This window comes from Halichoerus grypus, chromosome 9 (genome assembly GCF_964656455.1).
Source record: "Halichoerus grypus chromosome 9, mHalGry1.hap1.1, whole genome shotgun sequence".
NCBI lineage: Eukaryota > Metazoa > Chordata > Mammalia > Carnivora > Phocidae > Halichoerus > Halichoerus grypus.
The window spans coordinates 130,441,798-130,467,972 of NC_135720.1; the positions used below are offsets into that span (position 1 = coordinate 130,441,798).

The following is a 26,175-nucleotide window of genomic DNA, read 5'->3' on the forward strand; positions in this document are numbered from 1 at the left end:
AAGGGAGGGAAAAATGAAACAAGATGAAACCAGAGAGGCAGACAAACCATAAGAGACTCTTAATCTCGGGAAACAAACTGAGGGTTGCTGGAGTGGAGGGGAGTGGGAGGGATGGGGTGGCTGGGTGATGGACATTGGGGAGGGTAAGTACTATGGTGAGTGCTGTGAATTGGGTAAGACTGATGAATCGCAGATCTGTACCCCTGAAACAAATAATACATTATATGTTAATAAAAACAATAAATAAAAATAAAAAAATAAAAGACAAAAAAAAACTGTATGATCCTGAGAAAAATGAAGAAAAAGAATTTGACAAAATACAGTATGCATAACTGATAAAAACCCTCAATAAAGTAGGGATAGATGGAACATACCACAACATCATAAAAGCCATATACAAAAGACCCACAGCTAATATCACCCTCAATGGGGAAAACTGAGAGCCTTTCCCCTATAGTCAGGAACAAAACAAGGATGTCCATTCTCACCATTACTATTTAACATAGTACTGGAAATCTTAGCCTCAACAATCAAACAAAAAGAAATAGAAGGCATCCAAATTGGCAAGGAAGAAGTCAAACTTACACTTTGACAGATGACATGATGCTCTATGTAGAAAACCCGAAAGACTCAACCAAAAAATTGCTAGAACTCATACATAAATTCAGCAGTCTCAGGATATAAAATCAATGTGCAGAAATCTGTTGCATTTCTATACACCAATAGCAAAGTAGCAGAAAAAGAAATCAAGAAATCGATCCCATTTGCAACTGCACCAAAACCTAGATACCTAGGGATAAATCTAACTAAAGAAGCAAAAGACCTATACTCTGAAATTATAGAACACTTATGAAAGAAATTGAAGAGGACTCAAAGAAATGGAAAAGTATTCCATGCTTGTTGATTGGAAGAACATTGTTAAAATGTCTATATGACCCAAAGCAATCTACACATTTAATGCAATCCCCATCAAAATACCACCAGCATTTTTCACAGAACCAGAACAAACAATCCTAAAATTTGTACAGAACCACAAAGACCCCAAATAGCCAAAGCAATTCTGAAAAAGAAAAACAAAGCTGGAGGCATCATGATTCTGGATTTCAAGCTCTATCACAAAGCTGTAATCAAGACAGTATGGTACTAGCACAAAAACAGACACATAGATCAATGGAACAGAATAGAGAACCCAGAAATGGACCCACAACTATACAACTAATCTTTGACAAAGCAGGAAAGAATATCCAATGGTAAAAAGACACTCTCTTCAACAAATGGTGTTGGGAAAACTGGACAGCAACATGCAGAAGAATGAAACTGGACCACTTTCTTACACCATACACAAAAATAAATTCAAAATAGATGAAAGATCTTAATGTGAGACAGGAAACCATCAAAATCGTAAAGGAGATCACAGGCAGGCAGAAACCTCTTTGACCTCGGCTGTAGCAACTTCTAGACATGTCACCACAGGCAAGGGAAACAAAAGCAAAAATGAACTATTGGGACTTCATCAAGATAAAAAACTTCTGCACAGCAAAGGAAACAACCAACAACACTAAAAGGCAGCCTACAGAATGGGAGAAGATATTTGCAAATGACATATCTGCTAAAGGGTTAGTATCCAAAATCTACAAAGAACTTACCAAACTCAACACCCAAAAAACAAATAACCCAGTTAAGAAATGGATGGAAGATATGAATAGACACTTTTCAAAAAAAGGCATCCAGATGGCTAACAGACACACGAAAAGATGCTCAACATCACTGATCATCAGGGAAATACAAATCAAAACTACTATGAAATACCACCTCACACCTGTTAGAATGGCTAAAATTAACAACACAGGAAACAACAGGTGTTGGCAAGGATGCAGAGAAAGGGGAAACCTCTTGCATTGTTGGTGGGAATGCAAACTAGTGCAGCCACTGTGGAGAACAGTATGGAGGTTCCTCAAAATGTTAAAAATAGAACTACCCTATGATCCAGCAATTGCTCTACTAGGTATTCACCCAAAGGATATAAAAATACAGAATCAAAGGGATACAGGCACCCCAATGTTTATAGCAGCATTATCAATAATAGCCAAACTATGGAGAGAGCCCAAATGTCCATCAACTGATGAATGGAAAAAGAAGACGTCACACACACACACACACACACACACACACACACAACTGTGGGATATTACTCAGCCATCAAAAAAGAATGAAATCTTGCCATTTGCAATGACATGGATGGAGCTAGAGTGTATTATGCTAAGTGAAATAAGTCAGTCAGAGAAAGACAAATACCATATGATTTCACTCATATGTGGAATTTAAAAAAGAAAACAGGAACACATGGGAAGGGGGAAATGAAGAAAAGGAGAGAGGGAAACAAACCATAAGAGACTCTTAACGATAGAGAACAAACTGAGTTGTTGGAGGGAGATGGGTGGGGGATGGACTAGATGGGGGATGGGGATTAAGGAGGGCACTTGTTATGATGAGCTCTGGGTGTTGTATGTAAGTGATGAATCACTGAATTCTACTCCAGAAACCAATATTGCTCTGTATGTTAACTACCTAAAATTTAAAACAAAACAAAACAACTGCCCCCCTCCCCCAGAAAAAGGCTGCAGTCATCCAAAGACTTGACTAGGGCTTCCAAGGTGGCTCACTCAGGAGTCTCAGTCCTTGCCACATGTGCCCCTCCCTAGGCTTCCTGCGTGGGTTCCCCCATGACATTCCAGCTGGCTTGTTTCAAGCAAGAGACCCAAAGATAAAGCAGGGTAGAGCCACATGTATCTAATGACCTGGCTTTGGAAATGATACACCATCACTTCTAGCATATTCTAGTGGTCACAGAGACCAACCTTGATATGGGAGGGGACTACACAAGGGTATGAATGCCAGGAGTTGGGGATCGTTGGGGGCCATTTGGAGGCTGGCTATAACAACACACACAAATTTTTACAGGAGCAGAAAATTTTCAAAAGAAGTAAAAAAAACATGGCAGATGTTGTTAATATATCTCAAAGCCTCAAGTGATTTTAAAATTAGGTAAATTTTACAAAAAACAAAATGTAGTCCCTCTGGAGAAGAAGCCACTATGTCAATGTTAAGGTAGCTATTCAGTTGTCTTGCGTCCATCTTTATCCAGGTATTAATTCAAGGAAAGCTAGATATTAAAGCTTTAAAAGAAGAGTTAGAACAAAGCCAATGTTAGACCCTTATTATTATTGGAAACAGGGCTGGCCTGGATGCCAGGCACGGAATCATCTCTTTGGGAAGCCACCACCTTTGGAGACTGCTATGGACTTCAAAATTCCATAGTTCTATTCACATAGACTAAGATGAAAATGGTGTACCTCCGAAGTTGTGCAGTGTGAAAGATCTGAATTAGGGCCAGTAAACACTGTGGAGCTGGAATTCTAGGCAGCAATTATAAAAGCAAGGCAGCCACCCCCTCTCCTTCGTGGGCCCCACAAAATTAGCCAGAAAGAAAAGAGGATTCAAAGCAGAACTTTGTGGAGTGGATAGCTCATTTAATGGTAAGTTTAGGCAGAGAGAGCCAAGATGTACCAATAACAATTCCACAGATTCTGGGTTTTCTAGCAAAGTATGCATATTTATAGAAAAGAACAAGTATCTCAGCAGTTACTTACTAAATTTAGTTATAATAAAAAGCCCAAAAGTCTTTTGGGGATGTTTTTGTTAAACCTATTTAAAATGTATGTTACTAATGCAAAGTTTTAGGGTTGATATTGCAGTTAATAACACTGATCCTTATCATTTACATTTTGTATTTTCTACATGAATGATTTTGAATAACATCACTGCAGTTAGTGACATCATACTCATTTTATTTATTTACTTATTTATTTATCTATTTTTAGAGAGGGAGAGGGGAGAGAGGGGCAGGGGGAGAGGCAGAGGGGGAGAGAGAGAGAGTCTTAAGTAGGCTCCATGCCCAGCGTGGAGCCGAGAGGGGCTTAATCTCACAACCCTGAGATCATGACCTGAGCTGAAATCAAGAGTTGGACGCTTAGCTGATTGAGCCATCCAGGTGCCCTGGCATCATACTCATTTTAACTGTGAGGTGAGAAGGTTCTTGTAGTTTTTACTCAGGTTAAATATGCAAAATACTGACATATATACTTCATCTATACAGCCCAGGTTCTTAATCTGCTTGAGTCCTCTATCAATCAATTAATTTTTAAATTTTTAAACAAAAATCCAAAGACCTTTAGCATAATTGCAGGACAGGTTACCCTTAAAGATCAATACTGTATTTATCCAGAGCCTATGTGAATAACTGACAATGATAATTTTTTAGAAAGATTGAAAGCAAGGATGGCACATCATCTCTAGTCCTTGGAAACTCTCCTAAATGGAAAGAAACACATTTTTACTAGTAACTTCTAACTTTTATTAGAAAAAACTTACAGAAAAGTTGCAAAAACAAAATAGTACAAAGCATACTTATTTACCTTTACTCAGATTCACCCATTGATAATATTTAACCCCATTTGCTTATCATTTGCTCTCTTGCCTCTATCTAGCTATCAACCAGTTGATCGATTGTTCTATCCAAAGAGGAATGTAAAAGTGTATATTTATATTGAGAGAGGGAGGGGGCAGAAGAGGGAGGGAAAAAGAATATATACATGAAGTTGTGTGTCTGTTTGATTTTGTGTGTGTATATATGTACATACATATTTTTTCCTAAGCCATCATGGCCCTTTATCCCTAATACTTTACTGTGTATTTCCTAAGAATAGGAATAGGATAGCCTCTTTCATAACCAGAGCGCAGCTGTCAACTGCAGTACATTTAACATTGATACTTTATATATTTTTAAAGTTTTTATCCAAATTCCAGTTAGTTAACATACAGTGTAATATTAGTCTCAGGTGTACAATATAGTGATTGAACACTATACAACACCAGTACTCATCACAAAAAGTGCACTCAATCCCCATCACCTACTTCACCCATCTCCTCCACCCACCTCCCTTCTGGTAACTGTCAATTTGTTCTCTAGGGTTAAGAATCTGTTTCTTGGTTTGCCTCTCTTTTTTTCCCCTTTGTTCATTTTTTGTTTCTTAAATTCCACGTATGAGTTAGATCATATGGTATTTGTCTTTCTCTGACTAATTTATTTCGCTTAGCATAATACCCTCTAGTTCCATCCACATCATTGCAAATGGCAAGATTTCATTCTTTTTATGGTTGGATAATATTCCCTTGTATAAATATACACATCTTCTTTATCCATTCATCAGTCAATGGACACTTGGGCTCTTTTCATAATTTGGCTACTGCAGATAATGCTGCTATAAACATCAGGGTGCATGTATCCCTTTGAATCTGTATTTTTATATTCTTTGGGTAAATACCTAGAAGTGCAATTGCTAGATGGTAGGGTAGTTCTATTTTTAACATTTTGAGGAACCTCCATACTGTTCTCCAGAGTGGCTGCCCCAGTTTGCATTCCCACCAACAGTGCAAGAGTGTTCTCCTTTCTTTGTATCTTTGCCAACACCAGTTGTTTCTTGTGTTGGTTTTAGCCATTCTGACAGGTGTGGGGTGATATCTCATCATAGTTTTGATTTGTATTTCCCTGATGATCAGTGATATTGAGCATCTTTGCATGTGCCTGTTGGTCATGTGTATGTCTTCTTTAGAAAAATATCTCTTCATGTCTTCTGCCCCCCTTTTTTTAATAGTAGACTTTTTATTTTATTTTATTATTTTTTAAAGATTTTATTTATTTATTTGACAGCGAGAGAGAGAACCCAAGCAGGGGGAGCAGCAGAGGGAGAGGGAGAAGCAGGCTCCTTGGCTCAGTCGTTAGGCATCTGCCTTCAGCTCAGGTCATGATCCCGTGGTCTTTCTGCCCCTTTTTAATGGGGTTATTGATTTTTTGGGTGTTGAGTTTTGTAAGTTCTTTATATGTTTTTGGATACTAATCCTTTATCAGATATGTCATTTGCAAATAGCTTCTCCCATCCCATAGGTTGCCTTTTAGTTTTGTTGTTTCCTTCACTGTGCAGATGTTTTTTATTTTGATGTAGTCCCAATCATTTATTTTTGTTTTGTTTCCTTGCCTCAGGAGACATATCTAGAAAGAAGTTGCTATAGCCAATGTCAAAAAGGTTACTGCCTGTGTCCTCCTCTAGAATTTTTATGGTTTCATGGCTCACATTTAGGTCTTTAATCCATTTTGAATTTATTTTTGTGTATGGTGTAAGGAAGTGGTCCAGTTTCATTCTTCTGCTTGATGCTGTCCATTTTTCCCAACACCATTTGTTGAAGAGACTGTCTTTCCCATTGGATAGTCTTTCCTGCTCTTTTGAAGATTAGTTGACCATATAGTTGTGGGCTCTTTTCTGGGTTTCCTATTCTGTTCTATTGATCTATGTGTCTATTTTTTGCCAGCGCCATACTGTTTTCATCACTACAGCTTTGTAATATAACTTGAAGTCTGGAACTGTGTTGCCTCCAGCTTTGCTTTTCTTTTTCAGAACTGCTTTGGCTATTTGGGATCTTTTGTTTTTCCATACAAATTGTAGGATTGTTTCTTCTGGCTCTGTGAAAAATGCTATTGGTATTTTGATAGGGATTTCATTGAATGTGTAGATTGCTTTGGGTCATATAGACATTATAACTCAATATTTTTTCTTCCAATCTATGAGCATGGAATGTTTCTCCATTTCTTTGTGTCATCTTCAATTTTTTTCAGCAGTGTTTTATAGTTTTCAGAGCACAGGTCTTTCGCCTCTTTAACACTTATACTTTAATCTGCTCTTTGAATTTAAATTTTCTCAGCTGATCCTGGAATGTCCTTTATAGCACTTTTTCCCTTCAAGATGGGATCTAGAATCAGTTCAGTTTAAGATCTGACTCCAGTACAGAGTCCAGTCTAGAGTCAGATATCTTTTACCTCCTTTTATCTGGAAACTTTCAAAGCCTTAATTTGTCTTTTAGAACATTGGCATTTTTTTTAGAAATACGGTGCCCCTTCCCCTTTTTTAATAAAACTTCCTACTTTTGAGGTTGTCTGATATTTCTTCATCATTCTACTCAGGTTATGCATTCTAGGCTGGACCACTCCAAGAGTAATGTTGTGTTCATCAGGTGTCATGTCTGGAGGCACTCCATGTCCATTTGTCCCTCCCTGGTGATGGTAATTTTGATTGCCCAGTCAAGGTGTTTTCCATTTCCTTCCTTGAAACTAATAAATCTGTGGGAAGAAACTTTAAGATCATGAAAATATTATCATCAAAATTTCCCCCTAGACTTAGCATCTATTATGAATCCTTACTTGATCTTGATTTTTTTTTGCTTGATCTTTGTTACAAAGACTGCAAAATGATGATTTTGTAACTTCTGCACTCCTTCTGAACTGATATGTCAGCTCTCTGCATTCTACTGGAAGCAAGAGTCCTCCCCTTTCCTGCATTTACTTATCTAGTTACTTATCCAATTATTACCAGTTTTATCCACTTATCCACTCATGAATACCCATTATTAATAATTTTCATTCATTAGTGGACTTAATTATTTTTTATGCTCACATTGTTCCAGATTTGGCCAATGCAACCCCCTTCAAGCTGGCTCCTGCAAGGGGGACAATGCAACCCCTTTCAAGTTGTTTAATTTGGAAGAATGCTTGCCTTGTTTTTGGCATAACAAGAAGCCTACTCTCATCATTCTTTCGTTATTCCTTATATGCATTTCCAATCTAGTTATTTGTTGTTGTTTTTAATGCAGCACAGAATGCTGGGAATAGAATACTTAAAAGATCATGGTTATAAAAGACAGATATGATGATAGCCTAAAACTAAGGCTGAGACAGAAAAAAAAAACCTACGGAATTTTGGGGCAGTGGAATGTTGATAATCACAAAAATGGCCCAAGTCATTAGGAAACTATTTAATCAGATCAAATTAAATTGTTCTTAATAGTGTGGTTTTGTAAATATTTGGTACTTAAATGCAATGGTTATCATATTTGTTTGTGCATATTAATAACCTGGAAGATTCTTTTAACTTAAAAAAGAGCTTGTGCATTTATTTTTAAATTGATAATAATAGTTGGTATCAAATAACTATAATATTCAACATACCATAATATTCTCCAGGATATATTTGTTTATATAATAATATAAATGTTTTATTTCTAAATGGCAGCTAGCAAATTTTTATTAAAGTAAGCACAATTCCGTGAACTGAAAGCTTTCTAAAATTTATCTTTTAGTGGTATATAATATATAGTGATGTACACAAATATAAAATGTATAACTTAATGAACTTTTACAAAAGTAATCACTTTTTCTAAAACGTATAATCACTACTCAAGTCAAGATAGAGAAATGTTCCTTTGTGACCCCTCCAAGACATTATTTTCTAATTAACCACCTATCACTGTATATCAGCTTTATTTATTTTTCTTGCACTTCACATAAATGGAATATACAAATATTCATATAATGTATAGACCTGGCTTCTTTTGTTCAACATTATGCCTAAGAGATTCATCTATCTTGTTGCTTATAGTGATAGTTTGTTTTTTTTTTCATTTTCATGAAGTATAACGCTGCAATGAAGATATTACAATCATTTTTGTATATTTTGCTTTTGATGGCCATTTGGGTTGTTTCCAGTTTGGGGCCATTATGGAAACACCTGCTATGGACATGCATGTCCATGTCATAGGGTATTTGTGTTTTTACCTATATTTATGTATACTTTGTTTGTAAACGGCTTTCCAGAGTGGTTTTACAAGCTTACATTCCCACCAGCTTTCAGAAGAGCTCCAATTCTTCCACATCCTTACCAAAACTTGGCATTGAATGACTTTAAAGTTTTAGCCAGATTGGCAGAGGTGTAATGATATGTCACTGTGGTTTTTATTTGAATTTACCTTTAAGTAATGATTCTAAGCATCTTTTCTTACGCTTATTGAACATTTGGATTTTCTTGTGTGTGAAGTGCCTATTCAAGTCTTTCGCCCATTTTTTAAAAAAATATTGAGTTGTGTTGTCTGTCTTTTCATTATTGTTTTAGAGGATCTTTATATATTCTGATTACAAGTCCTTTGTCATATACAAATCTGAAAGTATCTTCTCCCACTCTGTGGCTTGCCTTTCCACTCCCCTAATGATGTCTTTTCTTTATTTTTTAAAGATTTTATTTATTTATTTATTTGAGAGAGAAAGAGAGAGCACGAGCGGGGGGAGGAGCACAGAACAGGGAGCCCGATGGGGTGGGGCTCCATCCCAGGACCCTGGGATCATGGCAGATGCTTAACTGACTGAGCCACCCAGGTACCCCTAAGATTTATTTTTAAAGTAATCTCCACACTCAATGTGGGGCTCGAACTTATAATCCTGAGATCTCAAGATCAAGAGTAGCATGCTTCACTGACTGAGCCAGCCAGGCACCCCTGTCTTTTCTTTATTTAAGAACACTGCATGTAGTTTATTTTTACTAAGTTGTTGAATATATGAGCATAAAGATGTTTGTAGTATTTTCATAATATCTTTTTAATAGATAGAGGATCTATAGTGATTACCCCTGTTTGATTTCTGATATTGGTAATTTGTATGCTCTCTATTTTTATCTTTGTTATGCTTGCTAGAAGTTAACCAATTTTATCAATTTTTTTTGAAGAATGAGCTTTTTGTTCCATTTACTTTTTTATTGTTTCCATGTTTTTAATTGCACTGACTTCTGATCTTATCTTTATTAGTTCCTTCCTTCTACTTTAGATTTATTTTCCTCTTCTTTTTCTAAGTTCTTGAGGTAGGATTATTGATTTGAGAATTTCCTCTTCTCTCACAGGACATTTAGTGCTATAATTTCCCCTATCAGCACTGTTTCAGATGCATCCCACATATTTTGGTGTGTTACATTTTTAGTTTTGTCTTATGATGAACAAAAGTTCTTAATGCTAGTAGCATCAACATGTCTGTTTATTCTTTTATTGTTAGTGCTTTTCATGTCCTGTTTAAAATCTTTGCTTAGGTCATAAAATATACTTCTATGAAAAAATTTTCTTCTAGAAACTTTATTGTTTACCTTTCACACTTAGGTCCATGATCCATTTGGAATTGAATTTGTGTATGGTGTGAGATAGGGATCAAGATTTGTTTTCCACCATATGAATATCTAAGTGATCAAGCACCATTTATTGAAAAGTCCATCTTTCCCTCACAGTACTACAGTGGGACTCTTGTCATAATCAGGTGACTGTTTATATATGGGTCTATTTTTAAATTCTCTGTTCTCCTCCATTTGTCTAATTATCTTACTTTGTTTTTGAATTCTATACCTTTATAGTAATTCTTGGTATCTTCTACTGTAAATCCTCCAGCTATTTTCTTATTTGTCATGATAAGGTTAGTCTTATCCCTTTGCATTTTCATACGAATTTTAGAATCAGCTTGTCAATTAAAAAAAAAAAAAGCTTGAATTTTAACTGGAATTTCATTGAATCTATAGACCAATTTGAAGAGACTGATGCCTTTCCATAGTGTGTCTTTTAATCCATGAGCATGAGAATGGTTTAGTCATCCCTCCTCATTTATTTAGGTCTCCTTAATTTCTTTCAGGAATGTTTTGTAGTTTTTCATGTAGAGGTCCTGCTCATCTTTTGTGAGATTTATTCATAAGTATTTGATGGTTATGATACTATTGTAAATGGTTCTTTTAAAATTATATTTTCTAATTTTGTCAGTATGTTGAAACAAAATTGATGTTTTATGCTGCTATTGTATCAGTGATGTTGTCAAATTCACTTATTATTTCTAATAGTCTGGATTCTTATAGATTCTATATGTACACTATCATGACATATATGACTAATCACAATTTTATTCTTGTTTTCCAATCATTATATCTTTCTAATTTCTTTTCTTTTACTTAAATCACTACATTGACCAAGACTTCCAGTATAATGTTGACTACAGGTGGTGAGAATGGACAAAGTTAGGAGCCTTTTGAAAACCTAGGTACCCAGTTCTCATCCCCTCAAAATTCAGCAGGTCCAGGTTGGGGGCCTTGAAAATCTACATTTTAACAAGTATTCTAAGTGATATCAATGTAAGGGTGTCCTAGAAACACACTTTGAGTAATATTTTTAAAGCTTCACTCACCTGAAGAGTTTTCTTGATTAGGATGGATTATTGCTCTCTTCTTTCTTCCTTCTCTTCCCACCTTCATCTTCTTCCATGCTAGTGATGATTAGGATGGATTATTGCTCTCTTCTTTCTTCCTTCTCTTCCCACCTTCATCTTCTTCCATGCTAGCCTGAACCTAAATGTATAAAATATTACTTTTTTGAGCACTCTATTTTGCTGCTTCTCTTTCTCTGTCTCTAGGTCTGGATATAACATGCATGTATGGGTCTTCAGGGTTAAAATGTTGACTGGCTTTAGAAAAGAAAAAAATCCTCATCCTGAGTCAGCAGTCCTACTCAAAAAGAAGAAATCTTTTTTAAAAAGTATATTCAAAAGTTGTTGAGATCACAGTTGAATTCAGTTCTTTCTATATACACACCCACACCCACACATGCACACATACAAACAATCATAGGGGTGTTGCCACATGATGGAAACAGTATGAGGGGGAAAAACAGATTCTAAAGGATACACAGTTGTATAAAATAAAACTTGAATAATATGAAATCACTTGAGAGAAATATGGATACCATGTGGTTTCCTAAATATGGTTAGTTCCAAATCAAAGGAACAATATATTTTCTTAGATTAAGAGACAAAATATGCCATGGATATTCATGGAAGGAAGAAGAGATAGAAAAATAGCTGCAAATATCATAGAGTATTAGAGCTGGGCGGGGCCTTTAAGATCATGTTAGCTGACCCTGCCATTTTTATAGCTGACGTGACAGAGATCCAACCTGGTAAAGTGAGTGACTTGCCCAGTGTTACTTGGTGAGGTAGTAGTGGTAGTACTGGGCGCAGCACCCAGCATCCCAGATTCCACCCCAGAGCTTCTTGCCTGATGTCACTCAGATGGTTTATGATAAGAGATCACATATATGAATGGAATCCCAGAGAATAAAGAATGTGGATACATCAGAACAAACCCACAGAAGTGAGTCCTTCATGCAGGATGAGAGGGAGCTACATGAAATGGGATCAATTTTGTGAACAAATTGTAAGAAAGATGTGAGAAAGGAGGCAAAGTGAAAAGGAAATGGGAAAAACTAGTGAGACAAAGAAAACAGTAAATTAGGGAAGTCAAAAAATGGAAGATAATATAAATAAAAACACAATAAATTAATTCAAGAACATGTAGACAGATGTAGTATTTTTCTGTCATTTTTGTCAAAAATGTATCTATCTAGAATTGTTTCAATAATAAAAGGTCCATAATGAAATTGTATGAAAGTACATTTAGACTCCTTTAAAGAAAATTACACCTGGGGCGCCTGGGTGGCTCAGATGGTTAAGCGTCTGCCTTCGGCTCAGGTCATGATCCCAGGGTCCTGGGATCGAGTCCCGCATCGGGCTCCCTGCTAGGCGGGGAGCCTGCTTCTCCCTCTGCCTCTGCCTCTCTCTCTCTCTCTCTCTCTCTCTGACTCTCATGAATAAATAAATAAAACAAAAAAAAAAAAAGAAAATTACACCTAAAGTAATGGCAAAGTTAAGTTCTTAATCTTCTAAAATGCTGAAGGAAGAAGATCTAGAAATCCAAAGATGCACTTCTCTATATCAAGAACCATTAAATGTAAAATCAAAGAAACACAGGGAAAGCTAGGGCTAGGTGTTTCTTCAAATGACTCTACTGGGTTTTGTTTTTAAGACATGGTTGAAGAGTGAAAATACAACAGGATGGAGAATCCCAAATATTTTGAACAATCAAGTGGTACTGCCTTAATTCAAAGAGAGGTAGAGTTTTTACAGTATTCAGAATTGTTGAACTCAATTTCCTTACTTTTGTACTTCCTTAAGAGCCTGAACCTAAATGTTACAATCATAATATTTGTTTGCAACCTGACTAGCCATGTAAAAGCATTAACCTTCATGGTTCATTTGATGAGCCAAAGACTTCTGTTTTACCTCCTGGGAGAGGAGGCATCCATTTTTAATCAATGTTTAACAGAGATAAACGGGACATAATCATGAGACAAAAGTCATAGAAAAGTGAATTTGAAGTGTGGCTAGTCAACCAAATACATATACTTAGCAAACTAATATACTGGTTAAGGACACAAGATTTAAAATCAAGCAGACATAGGTTTGGTCCCCAGTACTCTTTACTACTCATTACTTATGTAACAACTCCTTCTTTCGCTTCTCTCCTTCCCCCCCTCCCTCTCTTCTCCTCCCTTCTTCTGTTAAAATATATCTATTGAGCATTTACTATGTACTGGGTTCATGCCATAGACTAGTGGGACAGTTATCTGACATTGCTGAGGGAGAACATGGAAAATTTATAGGGAAGAAATTTGTGGTGTGTGACACAAGCAAAGGTGTAGATGCAGAAGTAAGCCAGACTGGGACAAATCTGAGCAGACTGGAAGCAAATAATGGGGGGTGTGTTTGGAAAAACATGTTAAAGTCAGGTTGTGAAGGGCTCTGCATGCCAGGATAAGCAATTTCAAATTAACTATGCAGATAATTGGCAAACAATTAGAAACTGAATGATTCAGAAGGAAGTCTAGTACAGAAAGCCAAAGGAGGAGACTATTTCAAGAATAGTTTACTATGTACTTCAGAGCAGACAAAAAAGAAATGGATTTAACTGTTAAAAGGATATGATGACCATTAAAATAACTTTGGGTGGTGGGGATAGAAACCAGTGGTGGGGATGAAAGAGGGGACTGAGGGTGAAGACATGGAGCCTGTGGGGCAAGAGTTCCACGGGAAGCTTTAGCAGAATGGGAAGGAAATAGTCTGGTAGAGATTGAGAAAGCAGTGAGGCCAAGGGAAGCTATATTTTTCCTAAGATGAAGAGTTACTAGCTATGTGTGAAGTAAAAAGACCCGTGTGGAGAGACTGAAGATTCTAGGGTGCAAGAGTTTGAACTGACAGCTGAAGTGCAGAGGGAAGTCTTGCAGAGCTGGGGCAGCACTTCTTCCTCTGAGATTGAAGGGTATGACTTGACACTGAGATCTTTTTTGTAGCAGGGAGGGAATCAAGGCAACGTTTATCTGTGTACTCCAGGTGAGCTCTTATTAGAGAGTGGCAACATCAGGCTACAAAAAGACCAAGTGACTGAGGCTGTAGAAAGACAAACATCAAAGAGTTTAGCCCATCAATAGATTCAGTAGGAGCATCAAACCATTCTGATTCACACTCCAGAAACCTTTCTACTTCCTTCTGTGCTGTGTAATGTGGGAAGGTTGCACTGCAAACATTCAAAGAAATGTAAAGCGCCCTTGATCTTCACCTCAATGGCACAGGGTTATAGAGACTACAGGTCCAATGCAAAGACCATTATTTGTCCCCGAAGTCACCAAATAAAGAGAAAGTTAAAGGTTAAAATGAATGGATATTTATGTAGACATAAACACATCCTAGAAGTTAGTGATTGTAGAAGAGGGTCACTCAATTCTGTGTGAATATGTCTAGTCTACATACAAAGCATCAACTCTGAAAACTTTATTGCCGAACTCCTCCCAAACTTGTATATACTTTTCTTCTACCCTCCACCTCCAGGGTTCAAGGGGGCAGGTAAGACAGCTTATGAGGATTGCAGATCTGGTTGCATCTTTATTTGAGCGCCGGGTTGGGAAAGAGGGAGCGAAGGGGTACCCTGTGTGCAGAGCCCTCCTCAGTGACCACCGGGGGCTTGCACTCCAGCAATAATAATTCCACGCAAGGAAAGCTGAAGTTTTTATATCTGGCCAGGCATCCTCAGTCTAGAGAATCCTGTGGGCTAAGGAGACCCTGGTGTGCACTTGAAGAGCAGAGTAAGTGCGTTTGGCGGGAGAGGGCACAGTGCTGACTGGGCATCTTTGCTTTGGAGTCTTCCCTTTCGCATCAGCCTATCTGTGCCAACAGCTGAAAACTGGGGCTGCGGGCAGGAGGCGGGGTGTCAGTCGGGAACACTGACCCATTGGCCCTGTGGCTGCACGAGGAGTTAGGGGAGCCCTGGGCGCAAGCCTGGGATAGCCTGATCTCTGCTCCAGTCCACAAATCCTTAACGGATTTTCTTTCTCTCCCTTCACCCTTTTCTCTCCTTTGCTCTCTTTCTTTCTCTCTCCCTCTTTTTTTTCCTTTTTCCCCTCTTTTCCCCCTCCCTCCCCGTCCCCTTCCCTTCCTCTCCCATCCCCCTCTCCCCTCCCCCTCCCCGTGTGTGAGCCTCTTCCTTTCCCCTCCTCCCCTTTTCCGCCTCTCTCCCTCTCTCTCTCCATCTCCTTTTCCCTCTCAGCTCGCCGGGCGACCCTGCTCCTGCCTCCCACATTAATGGCGGCATCTTCGGAGGATGATATAGACCGGCGGCCCATCAGAAGAGTCCGCTCCAAGAGCGACACGCCGTACCTCGCCGAAGCCAGGATCTCCTTCAACCTAGGGGCAGGTAAGGACGACCCTCTCGCCTTGCTCTCTCCCCCACCCCGCTTCCTAGTCTTCCTTCCCTCCTCGCCGGCTGGCTCAGCCCCCTGCCCCTCCTTGGGTGTCCCCCTCCCGGCAGTGCCCTCCCTTCCGCCCCCCTTCCTACCCAGCCGGGCGCCGGGCTCGCTCTCTCGCTCTTTGTGTCGCCGGTATTCGGAGGGGTGTGTGTGTGTGTGTATGTGTGTGTGTGTGTGTGTTGCGGAGGTGGGGGAGGGTAGTGCGTGGAGCCCTACATCCGCCCAGGAGTCACACGCGGGCTTTCCCCTTCCATGAGGAGAAGAAAGTGTTGTCAGTGGTAACAATGATCTTAGGAATCACCAAGAGCTGGATCGGGATGCGAGTGCACTGGCTGTGGGCGGAGGGTCTGGCAAGGCTCTGCTGGTGAGGTTTGCTGGCAGGGCTACAACAGGGTGGAACTTGTTGGTGACATTCAGACGGGTGATTTTGCTGGGTTGATACCACTGCTGCGGGTGTGGGCTGGGGAGAGAGTGGGGTTTGACAGCTAGGAACAGGACCTTATGCTTTCACCAAGCAGTTGGAGAGCAACCCTAGGGAAGATGATAATAATAACACGGTCCATAGGATACATGTTAGGTGATTTGATTCTGTCACTGGTACTGGTGCCCAAATTGGCCCAGATGGAATTAAGTGAAAAGGACAACTGAGGTAAAGGAAGGAGGGAGGTGGGAGGGAGGCGGATAGAGAGGGAGGGAAGAAGGGATGGAGGGAAGGAAGAAGGGGCAATAGAAAGGACTGAGGGATTCAGAAAATCAAACTGCTTCAGTTGAGACCTCTCAGGGTACCTGATAAGAGGCACCCAATGTCTGCTGTCCCCTCTGCTGCAGCTGCTCCAGATTCACAGGCCAAGCTCACCCTCTGTTACTAGTAGATGGTCACTATCACTGGGAGGAAGTTGTTCACCACTAACTTCATAGTGCTGCCTTTTCTGAATGCCTCCTAAGCTCCCCAGCTTGTGTTTCTTCCTTTCTAGAGTCCCTTAGTATTCTAGCAATTCCAGTGCAAAAAGAGTGAGGGCATTTTTCTGAAGACCCTCCCTCAAAATAGGTTTGAAACCAGTTAATACCTTTTTCTTTAGAAAACTAAATCCCTGGAAATGGAAAAGAATCAAAGTATGTGTGTGCATGTGTTGGAGCAAAGAGGACCTTCAAATGATAAGTATTGTATACACTATTGAGAAGTTTGGACAAAAGAGAAAACTTTGAGTAGAGAAACAAGATGTGGTGGCCACGTACCCATATCTTCACAACTGGAAGAATGGCAATTGAAAGTACCAAAGTGGCCAAGGTCCTTGGAGTGTTATTTTCCTGTCTTGGTGATTTGGGGTTTTGATCATATGTTCCTTGTCACTCCTAAAATGTTTTCCTCTGGATTTAAGGCTAGGGAAATGAGGTCTTTATTGGGGGAAGCTTTGGCCATTTTTGTGGCATGCTGTAGTAGCCTATGGTCTCATTATGGAACTCTTAATCCTTCACTTGTATGTTCCAGATTCAGGATGTGGTTGTGAGGAGTCTTCAAAAGGACTGAGAAGAGTTTCTTTTATGACTGAGATTGTTTTCTCACTAAGTGATATTAGAAATTGTACCACTGACCCCTTTGCTACCACACTCTGGTATATTCCTTAATGTCTTTGGCTTAGCACAGGAGAAAAAGGGCTAGAGTGGCAGTTAATAAAGGTTGTTTACCTTGTTTTACTTTTACAACAAAACAATAACATAAAACACTAAAAGGGAGCTTCAAGTTTCAGCCACTCCTGAGTTGGGTTGAGCCATTTTGCCACCAGATTAAATCCAGTGACTTGCAATCTTTTATTCTGGTTGAATTACTCTGGAGGCCAATTAAAAGATTGGACTTTTCAGACAAGACTTGTCTGCCTTTAATCTGGAAATAAACAAGCCCAACAAGCTCCAAGTCCCTTCTATATGTCCCTTAGAATCCCCCTAAAAGCAAAATCAAGAAAGACACCGGCAAGAAAGAGAAATGCCATCCGGAGGATGTTGGAAAGAAGGGAGGGCGACTGCAGTGGGCTGTGTTCTGCGGTTAGGGGAGCTGTCCTCTCTCTGTGGTGCTGAAGCGAAAGACTGTGTGACAAAGACATGACTGTAAGTGGGGGAGGGGTGCCCAGTCCCTCCAAATGATGGAATCCCAGGGAAAACACAGAAGATCTAGCCACCGAAAACTTTTCTATCCCTGCCCACCTACATTTACCGCCTGTTTACTACGCCTCACGCCTACTACTCCACTGCTCAAATCAGGCAGTTCTGCTCTAATTTTGTGCAGGCTGCTCACTCTTGGCGCTTTGTTTATTTTCCAGCTGGTTTCTGGTTGCTTTCCTGACATAGTAAGATCTACTCGCAGATGTGCCTTTCCCCCGCGTTTAAAAGTAATTGTAACCCCTGGTTTAAAAAGCAAACAGCCTTGTTTATCTCCTTGAGCAGCAAGTTGTAATTAAGCTATTAGTGTCGTTATCAGCATTACTGAACAGAGGAGCCTGCACACTTTGGATAAATTACATAATTTGGGCATAGAGAGAATTTTGTTTGTCTCTTAACAATAATTTATAAACAATTAAGTAAGGAAGCTTTAATCTGCCCTTTATTCCCACTCCTCTTCTACCCTCAAATAGTCACTTACTGTTTATTCTTTCCAGGGAAATTCTTTATTGGTTTAAGCTATTTATGTTTAATATTTGCTTTCTCACACCCACTCATTATATATAAGTCCATGTTTAATATTTTAGAGGTTTAGTGATGCTTCATGGAATAAATATATATATATTCATTTTATTTGGATATCACAAAATCATTTTGGGTACCAACTCCCTTAAACTAATCTATATAGTTGCCAAATAAAGTGAACTGGGCATTTTGAATACTAATTAAATACTTACGCATCCTTTCAACTACATCTTGTCCCTGAGGGCACTTAATATCATTTCAGAAATAACTCCACAGCTTGAGTGAAGGATATCCTCCTTCACCTACAGTCCCAAGTCAGTCAAAGAATAGCACCAAAATGTGGGTCTTAAATCACTTTATGAAGATGCAAATTGCAAGTTTCAGCCTAAACTGAGTATAGAACAGAAATTTTCTGAACCATGACTTCCATTTTTTCTAAAAGAGCCCCTTTTGTAGGTTTTTAACTTCTCTTCAGCACTTAGCATATTATGCTAATATTGATAATGATTGTTTACTGAAGATAGTATAAATGTTGGAGAAAATTAAGCCAAGGTATTTGCTGAAACTTACCCAGACACATCAGACCTCATTTAAAACATTGGAACAGGTTTTTTTTTCCTGAGAAATTAAAATGTGTTATAAGGACATCGTGTAACAGAAGAATATGTTCACACTATTAGTAGCAAGTGTTTCTAATTGTGTTCTCACTTAGTAATGAACATCACTGACATTTAGCTTGTGAGAACTTACCCTGCCTTATGAGGTCATTCATTCACTGCATTGAAGTAAATGCAATGAAGAGTTGCTGCTCATCTGGTGGATGTTTTCCTATAAGCTAGTGTGTTTTATTTATCTTTATACTGAGAGCACATAGAAGAGTATTTGATACATAGAAGTTGCTGAAACTGAAAAGTTCTCTGCAATTACACACTGAGGTGAATGGAGGTATTATGGTAAATAGGAGATTTAAGCACATCAAAAATTTCTTAGAGGATGGCAAAAGAAGGAAGGCTAGTTACCCTGATGATTTAGGATTGTTTAAAACCCAAAACCAATATTGAGCCACGACTGAAAACAGTAAGTACTTCTCTAATCATAAGGAAGTTTAACCTTTGTTGACATTTCAGAATTGCTTTTGCATGGAGTAGATTTTAAGTTAATAGCATGGTCAACCTCAGAATACCTATCCTCCTTGGGAGGTCAAGATCTGTTTTAGTTTCGATGTCACCCAAGAATAGCTGTTTCTGACTTCAACTGGTCTTCTCCATTCTTTTAGGCACAGAGGATAATGGCAGTCAAAATTGGCTTGTTCTGGCTACCTGTAAGAATGTCTGGGTCAGCCAGATTAAGTTATAAACTGGGTCTCAGGAGATCTCTTTCCTGCCTTTCTTGAGGAGGAAAACTTTATCTCTTAGCTAAATTATGAAAACCTATGATACTGAGAAGTGACAGCCCAGAATGTGCCATTATCACTTAGCAAAGAGAACTGTCCCTAGGCAAAATTGTGAATATTTTCATACTCACCCAAGATTGTTTCACCAATCTGAAGGTCTTGATAAGCATCTTCCTTCACTCTTTCACTGAAGAATGCCAATGTCTCCCTCATAATATATTTTTTTACTGATTTCAAATTGAAGGCAGATCATATGGGTCTGGCTTTTATTTGGTGGGCCCAAAATCTCCTTGAAAGTATTGCTTCTAAAAGAAAAAAAGAAAGAAGAAAGAAAGAAAGAAAGAAAGAAAGAAAGAAAGAAAGAAAGAAAGAAAGAAAAAAGAAAGAAAGAAAAAGGAGAGAAAATACTGCTTTTCACATTCAGTAGCCACAATCCAAATGGATGGCCATGTAGTTGACTAGAAGCCTCTATTATGGGACTCTCTGAGGGTCTGTTGTTAAAGCTAACCAATCTGGTAATCTCATTATATAATGCATTCAGATGGTACTGATGAAACCACTCCAGGCAATATAAATAATATAAACAAGGTTAAGAAAAGTAAATAATTAACAATATGAGAAAATGGGAAGCCCTTTGCTATTAATATTTAACGTGGTTGCTTACCATGTCATCGTTTCAACAGCAATCCATATGTTTATGAGACAACTCAAGTACAAAATCTGTGTCACATGGTAAATTTTCTTGGGATCTTTGGTCTAGGCATTATTAATTTTTTTTAACATCTAAGTATTATATTTACTATTATCTTATCACCAAATGATAAGTTACTTGTTTAATTTGTCTATAAGGGTATATATATTTTGATTTTATGGTAGACCATGGAGGTGTGTTTTATATGAAAAGTATGAATCAAGAGTCAGAAAAACTTGATTTTAATGCATCTCTGCTTCTAAGAGCATGGGCAAGTCATTTAATTTTTCTAGGCTTGATTCATTCAGCCCTAAGATGAGGGATTTAGATTTTAAGACCTCTAAAGTCTCATCCAACCTAAAAATTTCCTATGAATAACTGGTACTTCTAACTCTAGCTGTACCACTGATTTTTATATGCCATCTTATTTATGGTATAGAACATATAGTAGAATAGCATAATTATAGCAATAATTAAAATATTTGATTACAGCTAAGTTGTGAAAATATGTTTAATTGAAAGAATTGATAAATATTAACAATCAATATTAATTCTTATTAATAATGTGCTAGAAGGCACATTTACAAGCATCATCTTAATTAAAATGTTTTAAGTTTGAATATTCAGGGATTAGAGTCTTTAACACGGTTGATGCTTTGTAAATATTTGTTTTATGATTGAATAAGGTATTGGAGAAATCATAGCAATAAACGGAAAGTGAGAAAACTAAATATTAACCCAGTCTCCCAATTGGCATTTTAAGTTTCTTAGCCTCTCCTCTTTTATAATTAAAATAAATGGGGTATATAAGATCTATATTTTCCCCTTATCCTTTTAAATTACCAGGGAAGGTAAATATACCCCTTTGGAATTCAGATAGCATAACCCTAACTTCTAGACACTAACTGTAATACTTGGTCATGGATTACAAAGAATTTTTTTTCTTTTTCTTCCCAGGCATATATGGTAATAGGAGCAAATAAATTTTTGGTTAGAATAGCTGCAAAACAATATATTCCATGCATATATTTTAATACCAAGCAAAAATATTTTAATATTACACATGGAGTTACTCCTTGATGAATTCAACTTCAATTCGTGATTATTTATTGTACAAGCAGGTATTAAGACACAAGTGGAAACAGAAGATAGTTTGTAGAGCTATTTTTCTCCTTGACTTGATAAGGTGAAAAAGGGGACATGTACTATACCCAGTGTATTATGTCATGTAAACAAAAGAGGCCCTGAAAGAACTATTAATAGAGATAATATGTTCCTCATTGTATGATACAAGAATTCTAGCATTTTTTCCCCTTTGTTTCATCTCTGTCCCCACCTACTTCGGTAGGTGATAAAGTGGATGTGATTTCAGGAGGAAAAAAAGTGGGCCATGTTGACATCTTAATTGCTTTAATTTATAAGTCTTTTATATAATGTAAGATAGTTAAATAAGAGACAAAATCAATTTTATGGCCTTATTGAATGATGATGGATTGGCATGACTTTCTACACAGGTTATCGAAGGACAATAGGACAAATAACACTACTAGTTATTTAACATTTATGAAGGCAAGTGTTGTGTAAAAGTCTGTAGCTTTCCTATTGATCTTTTCCACCACATCTGTGTAGCCTAAACTAACAATTCAGGAGCAGAATCTTTGAATAGTAAACACTTGGGCTGTAATTATGGTCATGAAGATTCAAAGTATGTCTTGGTTTTGAAACTATACTGAACTTTATTAATATGATTGTTTGCCATTTTAGACATAGAGAGCCCATTATTTCTGGATCTCTACAAAACATATGATAGCAAGTTGGTTTAATACTCAATCATGGTGTAAACAAGAGTATAGAAAGAGCTTCATTATGCTTGAATTTATCCCTATTCCATTTGGGCCCCGTGCTTTGTGGGGGAAGTGAAGAAGGTTAAGAAGAAATAATAATATAATAATATTTCTTCATTCAACAAATATTGAGAAGTTAAATATGTATTAGACCTTGTTTTTAGACACTTGGGAAACATTAGTGATCAAAACAAACAACATCTAACCCTCATAAACTTTAACTTCTAAAAGTGGGTTATGGACAATAAACAATATAATATTTACATACATTGTATGGTATTTTATAAGTTAAGTGTTAGGGCAAAAACAAATAAAGCAAGCTAAGAGTATAAGGCACCTGGAGGCAAAGAAAGGGGTGGGTTGCAGGATAGGTGACATTGAGAAGGGGGAACGAGAATGAAGTTCTCCAAAGTAGGTGAGAGAATGAGCAAAGCCAGTATGGGTAGAGGACAGGGCAAGAGAGAGCTTAGGGAATGCAAATGGAAAGGCTCTGTATCTTCAGTGGTCCTGGTATGTTCAAGACCTGGCAAGGAGCCCAGGGTGGCTGGAGAGGAAATTCGTGAGGGAACAAGGACCAGATTACACAGGATCTGGTGGGCCACTGCCAGGCTTTGACTCTCCTCTTTGAGAAATATGGGACGGTGCAGGGATTTAAGCATAAGAGTAACACGATCGGAGATTTTAAAAAGGATCGCCGGGGCTGCTGTTGTATGAGCAGACGATGGTGAGACAATGAGGAAGCAGGTAAGCTGGTTTGGATGCTATTACAGCAACCCAGAGAAATAGTGGTGGCTCACAACGAGGTCCAGCAGCAACAGTGAGACGTGGTCAGATTCTGTATGTATTTCAAGGGATAGCCGACAAGCTTTCATGATGGATTCAGAGAAGGAGAGACCAAGAAGTCCCTCAAAGGTTTGGCCTGAGCAACTGCAGGATAAAAGGGCCATTTCAGAGCATGGGGGAGTGGTCAGAAGTTCAAATGCAGACAGGTCAAATGTGAGACGCCTACTAGACATCCCAGTGGAGGTATCAGATGGGCAGTTAGACGAACCTGAGGCTAAAAATGAGGTCTGGCTCGGAAATGAATATATAAGTTGTCTGCATACACAGAGTGTTCACTAACATCTACTGTGCCAAGGGCTTTATTAGCATTTGCTCATTTATATCTAATAATGACCCTAGGAGATTGGCATGATTATTACAATCCTTACTTTATCCACTTAGAAACTAAGTGACAAAGAGGTTAAATAACTTAGCAGTGGTGATATAGATGATTAGGGGAATAAGGTGAAGAATTGCAATTTGGATCATCTTTTATATGACTCCAAACCCATATTCTTTTTTTTTTTTTTTAAAGATTTTATTTGATAGCGAGAGACATAGAGAGGGAACACAAGCAGGAGGAGTGGGAAAGGGAGAAGCAGGCTTCCCGCCGAGCAGGGAGCCCGATGCGGGGCTCGATCCCAGGACCCTGGGATCATGACCTGAGCCGAAGGCAGACGCTTAACGACTGAGCCACCCAGGCGCCCCTCCAAACCCATATTCTTAATGGCCATGATTTCTTATAAGAGAGCAAGCTTATGTCAGCTTTGCCATAGGTCACATTTTAAGTTGAACATGGCTAAGGGAAACAAAAAGAGATAGAACTAAAAATGCATCCTAGCTCAGTATTTTAAAAAATATTTGGCTAGGACTCACTAAGAAATGCACTTTAGGGGTGCCTAGGTGGCACAGTAGGTTAAGCAGCCAACTCTTGGTTTCGGCTCAGGTCGTGATCTTGGGGTCGTGATGTCGAGCCCCACGTCAGGCTCTGTGCTGGGTGTGGAGCCTGCTTGAGATTCTCTCTCATCTTCTCCCTGTGCCCCTTCCCGCTTGAGCTCTCTCTCTAAAAAAAAAAAAAGAAGAAGAAAGGAAAAAAAAAGAAATGCACTTTATACACCTCACTTACACACATGCATATTTATAACTGGAATAAAATATTTCTCAAAATACCTTAATAGGTGCAAATATACTCTGATGTTTTCTATGTTATCCTGTCCCATCCCTTCCCATATCTTTCCATTCTAACATAAGCTAGTTATAAAAATGTTAGTTACAACCCATCTAAATGATTTTACAACCTACAGTCTAAAAAAACACTACTTCAATGGTAGTTTATCAGGTGCTATTTCTGAACTCAGAAACAGTATTTGCAAGGAAATCCCCCAAAGAATGTGGTAAATTCATTTTCTTAACTGGACATGAATCAAGGTGAGAGAGAAAAACCCCAGAGTCAGGGCCAACTTAGCTTTTGGGTAGAGTAGGCACAGAGCCCAGGCTCACAATACTTTTCAAGGCCCACAGAAATGTTTTAATTTCTTGTAAAATCAAGAGAAAAAATGAATATAACCCAGACTAGTTTATATTTGTCTTTATACCAACATAATAAGTAATAAAATATAGTTTTTACTTTTTTTTTTTTTGTGGTGGTGAAAGGGGCTTTTAAAGGCAAAAATGCCTAGGAGCCACGGAAATCACAACGCAGCCCTGCAGAGTGCAAAGAGGAGAAGTGAGCAGACTCCTTTCTTTTTCAAGGTAGTCTAGTGGTTATGCGGATATACTCTTGAAACTGGACTTATTTGGTTCAAATCCCCACTTTGTCACTTACTAGCCATCTGACCTTGGGCAAGACATTTAACCTCTCTTGTCTTCATTTTCTCACCTCTAAAATGGAATTAATAATGGGGACCATCTTGGAGGGTTTTTTGGGTTTTGTTTTGTTTTGTTTTGTTTTTTGACGAGAAGATAATTTTACTAAATGTGAAAAGCTTAGAATAATGCCTGGCATATAGTGAATATTCATTACACAAAGTGGAGAGCAAGCTTCATTAGGTTTCTGTGTTTTGTATCGTCCTTGTTCAATTCTTCCAAGATACTACAAAACAGAAAAGAATGGAAAGAATGAAAAGAAAAAGAAAAAAGGAAGATGTTCTTCTAGTTACCACATCTTATAAGACCAAATGAGCTACAAATTCAGGAACTTCCATATAAGGAACAAATTTTCTTAGCTAAATTTTACCTCTATTCAGTGCTTCTTGTCTGGAGTACTGAGTGAATATGACAGGTCCAAAATGAGAAAGGAAGTCACCCTCAGACTCTTAAAGTTAAGGTAATTCACATTTCATAGTCTATACTCTGACTGAAGTTGAATGGATCAACTTTGAAATATCTTTTGTAAATGGCCACTTGGAAATGGCTATGCTATTACAATAACTACTAGGCTTTCCAGTGATCCACTGAACATGGAGGAGGTGTTTTGTGGGAAGGGAAAAAAAAAAAAGAGCAGAGAAAGGGATATTGGGAGAAGAAAAGAGGAAGGCAAAGAGGGAGGGAGAAAAGAGAGAGAACACAACTTTTCAGTTTGAGAACTCATCCATGTAGGCCAGGTGAACGGCAAAAAATCTCAGAATCTTAGCTTTTGAGAACTAGGAGGAGCATCTTCTCTTTCCTGAATCATGGGCACAAGTGTTCTGTGACAGGTTTGGAGACTTGCTGATACCAAAATCTGAGTCTGCTGCTGAAGGGCTGAATCATCTCTGAATCTTTGAAACCTGTAACATGGGGATAACACTCTCTGCCTAATTTTTGTTGTTACTTTAAGGACCAAACGTGAAAATGCTTTACCAAGAGCCAAGTACTATACAAAGGCAAGAAACAGATGTGGTCTGGGTGAATGGGACAGCTTTAGATGTCTAGCTCTGGCACAAATAAGACATGGGAATGAAAGTGTGAAAACCAGACTAATTCTGCCTAAAATGTTGCCTTTGCCATAGCCAAAAATTCAACACAGCCTAGTAGCTCAGAAAGACTGAATATAGCATCTACTGATTTATAAATGTAGGTGACCTTTGCGCCTCCACTCTCAACTCTCATCATGGAATGACGTGTGGCTGCCATAGGATATTGTTATCAATCCATAAGACACAAAGTGCTTGAAT

At 38.3% G+C, this 26,175-nt stretch overlaps 1 protein-coding gene across 6 annotated transcripts in view; it reads left to right on the top strand.

The window, feature by feature from the left end:
• PHACTR1 (phosphatase and actin regulator 1) overlaps positions 1 to 26,175 on the top strand; it is a 551,321-nt gene that overhangs the window by 28,262 nt on the left and 496,884 nt on the right. For all 6 annotated transcript variants that reach the window (XM_078055703.1, XM_078055706.1, XM_078055704.1 and 3 more), the window contains exon 3: positions 15,393 to 15,539. In XM_078055703.1, coding sequence (XP_077911829.1) covers positions 15,393 to 15,539 — 147 coding nt within the window. The remainder of the gene's footprint in view (positions 1 to 15,392; positions 15,540 to 26,175) is intronic.